We start from the raw sequence: 12836 nt of genomic DNA, 5'->3' as shown, positions 1-12836 counted from the left end.
CCCTGAAGGAAGCACTAAACGTGGAAAGGAACAACCGGTACCAGCCATTGCAAAAACATGCCAAAATGTAAAGACCATTGAGGCTAGGAAGAAACTGCATCAACTAATAAGCAAAATGACCAGTTAATATCATAATGGCAGGATCAAGTTCACACATAACAATCTTAACCTTAAATGTAAATGGACTAAATGCTCCAATTAAAAGACACAGACTGGCAAACTGGATAAAGAGTCAAGACCCATCAGTCTGCTGTATTCAGGAGACCCATCTCACACGCAGAGACATACATAGGCTCAAAATAAAGGGATGGAGGAAGATTTACCAAGCAAATGGAGAACAAAAAAAGCAGGGGTTGCAATACTAGTCTCTGATAAAACAGACTTTAAACCATCAAAGATCAAAAGAGACAAAGAAGGCCATTATATAATGGTAAAAGGATCAATTCAACAGGAAGAGCTAACTATCCTAAATATATATGCACCCAATACAGGAGCACCCAGATTCATAAAACAAGTCCTTAGAGACTTACAAAGAGACTTAGACTCCCATACAATAATAATGGGAGACTTCAACACTCCACTGTCAACATTAGACAGATCAACGAGACACAAAGTTAACAAGGATATCCAGGAACTGAACTCATCTCTGCAGCAAGCAGACCTAAAAGACATCTATAGAACTCTCCACCCCAAATGAACAGAATATACATTCTTCTCAGCACCACATCGCACTTATTCCAAAATTGACCACATAATTGGAAGTAAAGCACTCCTCAGCAAATGTACAAGAACAGAAATTGTAACAAACTGTCTCTCAGAGCACAGTGCAATCAAACTAGAACTCAGGACTAAGAAACTCAATCAAAACCACTCAACTACATGGAAACTGAACAACCTGCTCCTGAATGACTACTGGGTACATAATGAAATGAAGGCAGAAATAAAGATTTTCTTTGAAACCAATGAGAACAAAGATACAACATACCAGAATCTCTGGGACACATTTAAAGCAGTGTGTAGAGGGAAATTTATAGCACTGAATGCCCACAAGAGAAAGCACGAAAGATCTAAAATTGACACTCTAACATCACAATTAAAAGAACTAGAGAAGCAAGGGCAAACACATTCAAAAGCTAGCGGAAGGCAAGAAATAACTAAGATCAAAGCAGAACTGAAGGAGATAGAGACACAAAAAACCCTCCAAAAAATCAATGAATCCAGGAGTTGGTTTTTTGAAACGGTCAACAAAATTGACAGACCGCTAGCAAGACTAATAAAGAAGAAAAGAGAGAAGAATCAAATAGACGCAATAAAAAATGATAAAGGGGATATCACCACCGACCCCACAGAAATACAAACTACCATCAGACAATACTATAAACACCTCTACACAAATAAACTAGAAAATCTAGAAGAAATGGATAATTTCCTGGACACTTACACTCTTCCAACACTAAACCAGGAAGAAGTTGAATCCCTGAATAAACCAATAGCAGGCTCTGAAATTGAGGCAATAATTAATAGCCTACCAACCAAAAAAAGTCCAGGACCAGATGGATTCACAGCTGAATTCTACCAGAGGTACAAGGAGGAGCTGGTACCATTCCTTCTGAAACTATTCCAGTCAATAGAAAAAGAGGGAATTCCCCCTAACTCATTTTATGAGGCCAACATCATCCTGATACCAAAGCCTGGCAGAGACACAACAAAAAAAGAGAATTTTAGACCAATATCCCTGATGAACATCGATGCAAAAATCCTCAGTAAAACACTGGCAAACCGGATTCAGCAGCACATCAAAAAGCTTATCCACCATGATCAAGTGGGCTTCAACCCTGGGATGCAAGACTGGTTCAACATTGGCAAATCAATAAACATAATCCAGCATATAAACAGAACCAAAGTCAAGAACCACATGATTATCTCAATAGACGCAGAAAAGGCTTTTGACAAAATTCAACAGCCCTTCGTGCTAAAAATGCTCAATAAATTCGGTATTGATGGAACGTATCTCAAAATAATAAGAGCTATTTATGACAAACCCACAGCCAATATCATACTGAATGGGCAAAAATTGGAAAAATTCCCTTTGAAAACTGGCACAAGACAGGGATGCCCTCTCTCACCACTCCTATTCAACATAGTGTTGGAAGTTCTGGCTAGGGCAATCAGGCAAGAGAAAGAAATCAAGGGTATTCAGTTAGGAAAAGAAGAAGTTAAATTGTCCCTGTTTGCAGATGACATGATTGTATATTTACAAAATCCCATTGTCTCAGCCCAAAATCTCCTTAAGGTGATAAGCAACTTCAGCAAAGTCTCAGGATACAAAATTAATGTGCAAAAATCACAAGCATTCGTATACACACCAGTAACAGACAAACAGAGAGCCAAATCATGAATGAACTTCCATTCACAATTGCCTCAAAGAGAATAAAATACCTAGGAATCCAACTTACAAGGAATGTAAAGGACCTCTTCAAGGAGAACTACAAGCCACTGCTCAGTGAAATAGAAGAGGACACAAACAAATGGAAGAACATACCATGCTCATGGATAGGAAGAATCAATATCGTGAAAATGGCCATACTGCCCAACGTTATTTATAGATTCAATGCCATCCCCATCAAGCTACCAATGACTTTCTTCACAGAATTGGAAAAAACTGCTTTAAAGTTCATATGGAACCAAAAAAGACCCCGCATTGCCAAGACAATCCTAAGTTAAAAGAACAAAGCTGGAGGCATCACGCTACCTGACTTCAAACTATACTACAAGGCTACAGTAACCAAAACAGCATGGTACTGGTACCAAAACAGAGATATAGACCAATGGAACAGAACAGAGTCCTCAGAAATAATACCACACATCTACAGCCATCTGATTTTTGACAAACCTGAGAGAAACAAGAAATGGGGAAAGGATTCCCTATTTAATAAATGGTGCTGGGAAAATTGGCTAGCCATAAGTAGAAAGCTGAAACTGGATCCTTTCCTTACTCTTTATACGAAAATTAATTCAAGATGGATTAGAGACTTAAATGTTAGACCTAATACCATAAAAATCCTAGAGGAAAACCTAGGTAGTACCATTCAGGACATAGGTATGGGCAAAGACTTCATGTCTAAAACACCGAAAGCAATGGCAGCAAAAGCCAAAGTTGACAAATGGGATCTAATTAAACTAAAGAGCTTCTGCACAGCAAAAGAAACTACCATCAGAGTGAACAGGCAACCTCCAGAATGGGAGAAAATTTTTTCAATCTACTCATCTGACAAAGGGCTAATATCCAGAACCTACAAAGAACTCAAACAAATTTACAAGAAAAAAACAAACAACCCCATCAAAAAGTGGGCAAAGGATATGAACAGACATTTCTCAAAAGAAGACATTCATACAGCCAACAGACACATGAAAAAATGCTCATCATCACTGGCCATCAGAGAAATGCAAATCAAAACCACAATGAGATACCATCTCACACCAGTTAGAATGGCGATCATTAAAAAGTCAGGAAACAATAGGTGCTGGAGAGGATGTGGAAAAATAGGAACACTTTTACACTGTTGGTGGGATTGTAAACTAGTTCAACCATTATGGAAAACAGTATGGCGATTCCTCAAGGATCTAGAACTAGATGTACCATATGACCCAGCCATCTCATTACTGGGTATATACCCAAAGGATTATAAATCATGCTGCTATAAAGACACATGCTCACGTATGTTTATTGAGGCACTATTCACAATAGCAAAGACTTGGAATCAACCCAGATGTCCATCAGTGACAGACTGGATTAAGAAAATGTGGCACATATACACCATGGAATACTATGCAGCCATAAAAAAGGATGAGTTTGTGTCCTTTGTAGGGACATGGATGCAGCTGGAAACCATCATTCTTAGCAAACTATCACAAGAACAGAAAACCAAACACCGCATGTTCTCACTCATAGGTGGGAACTGAACAATGAGATCACTTGGACTCGGGAAGGGGAACATCACACACTGGGGCCTATCATGGGGACAGGGGAGAGGGGAGGGATTGCATTGGGAGTTATACCTGATGTAAATGACGAGTTGATGGGTGCTGACGAGTTGATGGGTGCAGCACAGCAACATGGCACAAGTATACATATGTAACAAACCTGCACGTTATGCACATGTACCCTAGAACTTAAAGTATAATAATAATAAAAAATAAATAAATAAATAAATAAAATAAAATAAAACTGAAAAAAAATAATAAATACATAGTATGCTGTATTGGGATAAGTTCTGTAGAGAACAATTTGGATAAATCTCAGTTGGTCACGTTGTATATACTTTTTTATTTGTTTTTTATTTGTTACTGAATTTAGTCTGCTAGTATTTTATTAAGGCATTTTGTATCTATATTCATAATGGATATTGGTCTGTAGTTTTTTGTATTTTGATGTTTTTATCTGGTTTTGTTATTAGAGTAATACTAGCCTCATAAAATGAGTTGGGAAACATTAAAAAAAAAAAAAAAAAAAAAAAAGCATGACCTGTTGTTTGAAAACTATGCTTTGGATATGGCTGAAACTGTCATAACAATGGGATGGGGCAGTAAGTTTTATAATTGTCTAATTCAGCCAACACTTTGCCTTGGCTACCTCATCCTTCTTTCCTTAGGTAAGTGCAGGCCTCCATAGTTATCATTCACCTGGTTCTATGATACAAAACCCAAAATCACCCTCACACCCTAATCAAACTTCATTGGATATACTTAGCCTGCAAAGATGATAATGAACCAAAATTGGTAAAGCTAAATACTTGGATTCTGCTCATTACTAGATATCAGTATCTAGGAGAGAAACAGGGCCAAAATAAACAACAGCTATTTCAAAGAAATATGGCCAAAAATGTGGAGTTACTTTTTTTGGAGATGGTTATAAATGTGTGAGTTAGATTCAACTGGATTTACCTCTTTCTTTCATTTGAAGAATTAATTCTTTGAAACCTGGTTGAAGATTTAAATGAATTCACTCTGGTGTTGAGAAACTTCATGACCTATACCAGAAAAAAAGTCCTAATAGGATCAAGGCCCATACACTACATGCCAATATGATTTTTCTGTTTTTCTTTTTTCTTTTTCTTTTTTTTTTTTTTTGAGACAGAGTCTCACTCCATCACCAGGCTGGAGTATGCAATGGTGCAATCTTGGCTCACTGCAACCTCCACCTCCCGAGTTCAAGTAAGTCTCCTGCCTCAGCCTCCTGAGTAGCTGAGACTACAGGCATGTTCCACCACAACCAGCTAGTTTTTGTATTTTCAGTCGAGACGGGGTTTCACCATATTGGTCAGGATGGGCTCAATCTCGTGTGTCCACCTCAGCCTCCCAAAGTGCTGGGATTATAGGCCTGGGCCACCATGCCCAGAAAATACGTTTGTTATTAATGCATGAATGTATTCATGCATCTCTTTTTGTAACACTGAGCTTCTAAAGAGGAACCTTAATGGAACTTTAGAGAACTACCTTAGGCTTACTTGGTGCTTTAAGAATTTATGTTTGCATATAAGAGTTTGGATTCCTTGTTCAAATGATCAATAATCCTTAAAATGATGAATTCAGGGTTGCATTACAACCCTTTCTTCAAATAATCCAGTTTATATTCTTCTTTAACCCATTAATTTTTTTTCTAACTTTTTGGACTTGCCGTCACAGTATATCTTCCTTTTATTAAAGTATACATTTATTTTACCAGAAGGTCTTTCACACTTTTCTTAAGGACATTTCAAGTGTTTTATTCTATGGTTACCCATTTTATTTACCTCCATAATCACAGCAAACATACAACTGACTCCAAACCTTCGATGTTATCTCCAATGTCTCATCTTTTGTGTGTAGTCACTTAGGGATCCTATTAAGTTTTTCCACATCATCTCTTATATGGAGCAACTTTCTGATTAATATGCAAAACTTTAATTTTTCCTTCCTTTTACAAATCTACATTTTTAGTAAAATGTTCCCACCAATTTACCATTTCAATCACCAGAAAACTGTGCTTCATCTAGAAGATATATTGATTTCAAATTGACAATACAGTTGCTGATAGGCGTTTAATGTACAGATATAGTCTAGGAAACTGTATACCTCAATTATTCTGCCTATACATATATATATAGTTTAATAATTTGAAATCTATTTACTATTCCATGTTATTTATCTCCATGATAGCAAACATACAACTGATTTCAAACCATTGATGTTATTTCTGAGGTGTTTATCGGTGTTATTTCCACATCTGTATTAAAATTGTTAGCAGTGGCCATGAAAAGTATACTGTGTATGTGTTACAGCCTGTCTTACTGAAATGTGAACTAAGAAATACTAATAAAGAATATATTACCACTTTATATTGTTATTATAAGAGGGTACTAATCTGCTTGTTTAATGACAAGTATGAATAGTTTCTTCCTTGCCCTTCTTTCTTTTAACCTCATTTTTAAACAGAAAGAGTATACCAGCTACCTCATGTGGATTTTACTTTTGTTATCTTCCAATTTCCTAAGAATAACTTTCAAATTTCTTAGCCAGGGCAGGGACATAACCTTCACAGTATAGTTCTCATTTATCTCCCGGCCCAATGTCTTATAAAACTGAATCTCAATGTGCAGTTGTTGGGTAATGGGCAGCTACACAACTCATGCTGTGTATAGTTAGTTATTCATATACACAAGTCTGTCTTTCCTGTTTGACCAAGACTAGGCTCAAGTCTTGTTCATCTTTCTATTCCTGGCAACTGGAAAAAAGCAAGGCACACAGTACGTGCTTAATGTTTCTTGAGTAAATAGTGACTTTTTCCATCCTCTAACCAAGTCATTATTTTAGGTTAAAATCACCAGATAGCACTATATGCATTGTATATTGGAATAATTAATTATAATATTAATAATGAATTACATGATATAGTGATATCTTGTTAATACATATGTAAACAATAAGAACTATTACATATTATATACTGTGTAATATATTACTATTAACCATTATAAATATTATATTTTCATGAAATATTTTCATTTCTAAATTGGGACATTATCATGAGGTGTTCATGTAGCTAAAGGATATCAGCAACTTAAAAGCTCAATATGGTAATGAAGGAAGACATAATTTCCTGTTTGATAATAACGTGACAGGAATAGCTCTAAATGCCTTCGGTGGATCACAAACCTAACTTGTTCCTCTAGCCAAGGTTCAAAACTGTAAAACCCTACAAAAAGTGACCAAATTATCCATGTGGGTTCATTAATTTTCTAAGTTCTACAGAGGACTTTAACATGTGAGTTACTGTTTTTGCCCACAAGAATTCTACAAGACTAACACAAGAATGGTAAGAATTTACAAGGAAAGTGTTCTTCAAAAAAAATACAACATCTATATAACAAAGTCTTAGTAAGAGATTTTAAAATGGCATCCATCCATTCCGCTCACTTCTAGATCAGGAGCATTCCTTAGAAGAAGTTCTCAGAAGATATCAGACAATAGTTATGCCCAATTTGTGTATGCTCATAAAATATTTTACTGCAGTGCAAGTCATCAGTTGGTTTCCACCAGAATTCACTGACCATTGAGCTTTGGAGGAATCCAGGCATAATAATTTTAGTTACCTTTATAAAAACATTCAACTGGGTGCCATGACTTGAGCCTGTAATCCCAGCACTTTGGGAGGCCAAGGCGGGTGGATCACCTGAAATCAAGATTGTTCAAGACCAGCCTGGCCAACACAGCGAAATCCCATCTCTACTAAGACTACAAAAATTAGCTGTGCATAGTGGCGAGCACTTGTAGTTCCAGCTACGCAGGAGGTTGAAGCAAGAGAATAGCTTGAACAGGGAGACAGAGTTTGCAATGAGCCAAGATCATGCCACTGCACTCCAGCCTGGGTGACAGAGACTCCATCTCAGAAAAATAAACAAATAAAAGAAATATAAAAACATTCATAATCAGATTTAGAGGAAAAAGACATCTTCTAGATGATGAAGGATGCACAAGGGCTGATACTATCTTTTAAGTTAAGTCTGTATTTCTTGTGGCATATAAAAATATCTGGCATGGGCTAGGCACAGTGGCTCATGCCTGTAATCCCGCACTTTGGGAGGCCATGGCAGGCAGATCACCTGAGGTCAGGAGTTCAAGCCAGTCTAGCCAAGGTAGTGAAACCCTATCTCTACTAAAAATACAAAAATTAGCCCAGCATGGTGGTGCAGCCTGTAATCCCGGTGACTCAGGAGGCTGAGGCAGGCGAATCGCTTGAACTGGGAGGCAGAGGTTGCAGTGAGCCGAGATCGCACCACTACACTCTAGCCCAAGTGACAAAGCAAAACTCAAAAAAACAAAAACAAACAAACAAAAATCTGTCATGTTGGAGGCACTCAATAAATACTGGCCGAATGAACTAATGATATAATGCTCTGGATTAAAAATATATAATAATACATAATTGACTATACGTGTTGATTCAAATCAGCACAATCAAAAACAGTGGCAAATTACTGTGTAAATACATTTTAAAAATATATTTAATATTGTACTATTTGATATGATATGCATGTGTTCAAAGGGACCTCTAAAGAAGCATATTTAATAACTCTCCATCAACTACGGGGGCAAAGTGTATATTAAACCCTCGTGTATGTCCATTACTATGCGAGGCACTTTGGGAAATGGAAGAGTATACAGAGTGCATGCACACAATGAATGTTGCATGCATGAACCCTGCCCACTGAAGTCTCAGAAGCCAGGAATAGGGATAGCCCAAGCATGACAAATGTGACTACAGATAAAATGTTATGTAAGAATCTAAGGAAAATATAAACCAAGTAAATAGAGGTCGTAGAAGCATATTTCTTCTTAGCTTACTTTATTGCACATTTATATCTTAGGTTTATAATTAAGTCCCTTCTCATTACATGCAAAAATGGAACTGAACTCCACATTAGTGCTTATTTGTTTTCAGATTACAGTACAAGCCAATTTTGAAAACATAATCTAAAGGTAATCTCAACCAACCAAAAAAAATCGTATCTCAATTAGCCAGAATAAAGAAGTTATTTTACATAGTTAGGTAAAACATATTTCATACTGTAACACAATTTATTCAAATCACCAGATGCTAGTCAGTTATTGTTTGCCTGTGAGGCCAAGGGGCAGGCCACTTTGCAAAGGTTTAAATGGTGAATAAAACACCCTTTCCAATCAACAAGCAATCTCACCAGCAATAGTTTAAAACTGTTTTTTTTTTTAAATAAAAACTGTGCATTCCAAAAATTAAAATCTTTCAAACAACAACAAAAATGGCACTCTGATTAAACTTCATTTTAGATCCTGTAGGGCACTTTGGCCCAACTTGGTTTTACTCTAGATTTCACTGCCATCCCACTCCGCTAAGTCTTGCACCAACATCCGAGCTATTTTCCTTCCCTGCCAGCCAGACAGGGGATGGCAGAAGCAGGTGGCCTTCATTGTCAGCAGGTCTTCGATGTCAAAAGGGTAGCACAGTCCTTTCAAACTCATCCAACGTGTTTGCATCTAACCAAGTTAAACAACTAAAAGAAGTAAAATAAGAAAGCAATGCTTGTAGAATGTACAGTGAATACTGGCGGCATATGCCTGTTTAAGACTCGCCTGCTTGCTTCTCCTGTTCGATCGCTGCGACCAGAAAAAAAACAGAAAAGGAAAAAGATGGAGTGGGATGATTAAGGGGTTTCAGTACAGCCTAATATGGAATTAAAGGGCTTTCATTTGCAACATCTTTTCATATCCTAAACGTTCTGCAAGTGTACCTAGGTAGGCACGTCATAATCAAATAAAAAATGTTTACTGTTTTAAATAACGGTACATTTTCAGTGATAAATGTGTTTGTATATTATAGCGTATTAAATATTGCATTACTAAATTAATGACCCCTGTGTTCATGAAATCTTCCCCCTTAAGGTTCGCCCTATTGTTTTGTTTGTTTTTGTTTGGTTGAGATGGAGTCTAGCTCTGTCACCCACACTATAGTGCAGTGACAGGATCTGGGCTCACTGCAGCCTCCCGTCCCAGGTTCAAGCAATGCTTCTGCCTCAGCCTCCCAAGTAGCTGAGATTACAGGCGGTCTCCAGGAAGCCCAGTCAATTTTGTATTTTTTGGACAGACGGGTTTCCAACTCCTGACCTAAGGTGATCCCCCGCCTCGGTCTTCGGAGGTGTTAGGGTTACTGCACTAAGAACGATCTGATTTTTAATTACCTTTTGCAAGCCACATTCAACTATAGGTCGCCTGCGCGCACTCCCCCGCCTCCCGAAATTTTCCCGCTGCAGCTCCCAGTCTCCCTCCCACCGGCCGCTCCCATTCCAGCCTTTGTAAAGATGGGGGAAGGAGAGGGCTTACTTTCTTTGGAAGGTAGTGGATTTTTCTCATGCGTTTCTGTCTTCTTTAGTTTCCACTTATCGAATCTCTCGATCACAGCCATATCAGGTTTGTCAGACATGGCTAAGGAGGAAGTGGTAAGGCGCAATCCAAATACAGCGTGAGTAAGAGCCGCCTGTTCGGGTCTCTGGACTGGAAACTGTACTTCTGCCTTCCGACCCTCAGCCTGAAAGCTCTCCTCACCTTCCTTCCGCTGCCCTTCCGCGCTCACTAGCTTCCTCTTTCTACAGAAAAAGAGGCGACACCTTTCCTCCAATATTTCAAAACCGGGGGACCAAAGAGGGCGGATCCCTCTCAAAGTGGAATGTTCTGGAATAAAGGAAATTGACCACTGCGAATTGTTAATTACAGTGTTTAAAATTAAAGGCTGCTTGGTCCAGGAGAGAATGGGAAAGCCACTTCCGCGTTCCAGTGGGAAAAAATCGGGCAAGAATTCCTAAAATGGAGCCCAGCTCGCAAAAGCGTTTCCATTTTCTAGCGGCGGTCTTTCTGCAAAGAAGGAAGGCCAGGTCCTGCACCGGCTTTCTAGTCCTCTCACACAGGCGGAGGCTGCAGCTGGAGCTTAGACAACCGTTCTATCCGCTTCCTAGCCGGCGCCACATTGCAGCACAGCACACAAAGCGCGGCGGGAAAGCCAGTCCCGCCTGCACTCTCGGCAATTCGGCATCCCTGGCACACATGTGTCTGCAAGAAGGGCTGTGAAAATGTCACAGCACAGCCCCGCCGCCTCCAGGCTGCACAGATGCAGCCCGCACAGCCCTCTGAGGCTGGGAGATGCCTCGGGCTCGGGAGATGAGCCTCAGAACGAAGGATCTGTCTGTTCGCCCGAATCTCACCCTCCAAAACTACAAGGCCTTTGCGGGCCAACAGTAAGACATTTTAACACTATCCCTCCGAGCGGCACGGCAAAATGCCAGTTTTTTTATTTTGTTCTTAAATTATCGATTTCCCCATCGCATTACCCAGCATCTAGGATGTTTCGCATCCCGGCAGCCTTCCCGGGGAGAACCACTGGGCTCGGCTTTAGGGGATGGCTTTACAGGGACGCGGATAATGAAGGGGCCAACGCGGCAGGATGGGGACCGCAGTAGGAGTAAGGAGGCAGGGGCTCTGGGACTCACCGGAGCCAGGAGCGTGAGGGACCGAAATCTAGTCAGCGCAGTGTCCACCGCCGAGTTGCCAGGACGAGGTGGGCGAGCGCTGTTTTATGAGCCCTCCTACGTAAATGAAGTGATGTCACCCACAGGCCCTCTTAAGTCTTTGGCTCCACGTCTTGGGAGGGCCTCTGAAGGCTGCCGGGCGTTTGGGGAGCCATCCCGAGTCCACCATTGCCCCCTAACCACAACAATGACGAAAGAGAAAATGAGCAAAACACCGTCCAACACTGCCTTCAAAACGCATTTTCCCGTTTTACAAGAGGAGCGCAAAAATTGGTCTTGCGTACTGGTGTATACTAATTAAGGGTCGGGGTGATACCTAGGGTAACAGGCATTGTTTTGCTGAGAAATTGGCTTTATCTAGTGCAGACTTACGCACGCAAAGTCGCGGTGTCCCTCCCTGGAGGGCCTGGCCCGCTGCAGGGATGTTATTCCTGTGACTCAGCTTTCAGACCAGTGGAGGCCTATACGCCGCATTTCGGACCTCTTTGTCTCCCTTGCTAGCGTTCCTCTTGGCTTTGGCAGAACGTAAAGCAACCCTCAGTGATTTTAAAAGAGAAACTTCCAGCACTGTAACATCCATATTGTTTCATCAGCATAATCTTTGTGGGCACTCGACTCAACAGTAATATTTGCTGGATGTAATGTGTCTGGAGTTTATAGCTCCCTCTTAGCAAAATAAGTCAAGTTCAAGCTCTGCCATTGACTTACTGCCTGACAATGAGGAAATTCTTCACCTTCTTTTTTATTTTAATAGATTATCAAAGTGATTGCTAAGGAGGCCTGTGTTGAATTCCAAAGACTATAGTCCCATTATCTCTAACATCACAAGATAAAATTCAAAAATCAAATATATTTTTCAAGGGAGCGCTTCCAGCACTAGGACATCTCCAAAGTGCAACTGCATCTGGAAATATAAAAGATTTGGGTAGAGGGAAAAGCTTTTCAAAATGACACCTGACTATGTGAATTCCAGTGACCCACTTGCTAATGAAAATTATTACAAATACCATGTCCTGCACCTGCAAATGGCATGTGAAAGGAAGAAGATCTGCCGGTTATAAAGAGGCCTAATTGTGATTATTTCTGAGACAAGGTAGTGTGTAAAATATTTCTTCTCCTTTTGCTGTAACCTGAGCAAATGTTTTTTAGAAATCCGTTGCTAATTATTTTCATGGCACAGGTTTATGTGTCGCTGGGGATTTGAGTCACAGACTTCCCCGTTTCTTCATTTACTTGACTTCC

General features: G+C 39.7%; 1 protein-coding gene across 9 annotated transcripts in view; it reads right to left on the bottom strand.

The window, feature by feature from the left end:
- The window catches only part of LOC106995406 (thymosin beta-4-like), a 212177-nt gene extending 199341 nt beyond the window's left edge, over window positions 1-12836 (bottom strand). For 2 of the 9 annotated variants that reach the window (XR_013413260.1, XR_013413259.1), the window contains exon 1: window positions 11556-12807. Coding sequence is in view for 1 of the 9 variants with exons in the window: in XM_015128651.3 (XP_014984137.1) it covers window positions 9638-9672; window positions 10396-10495 (135 nt within the window). In the remaining 8 variants the exon portion in view is untranslated. Of the gene's footprint in view, window positions 1-8867; window positions 9673-10395; window positions 10498-11555 lie in introns of those variants that run through there. The other 7 variants (XM_015128651.3, XR_013413264.1, XR_013413257.1 and 4 more) reach the window with 7 other exon arrangements.

This window comes from Macaca mulatta, chromosome Y, assembly GCF_049350105.2.
Source record: "Macaca mulatta isolate MMU2019108-1 chromosome Y, T2T-MMU8v2.0, whole genome shotgun sequence".
NCBI lineage: Eukaryota > Metazoa > Chordata > Mammalia > Primates > Cercopithecidae > Macaca > Macaca mulatta.
Note: the sequence above shows the minus strand (reverse complement) of the source record. Positions and strands in the feature narration are given on the sequence as shown.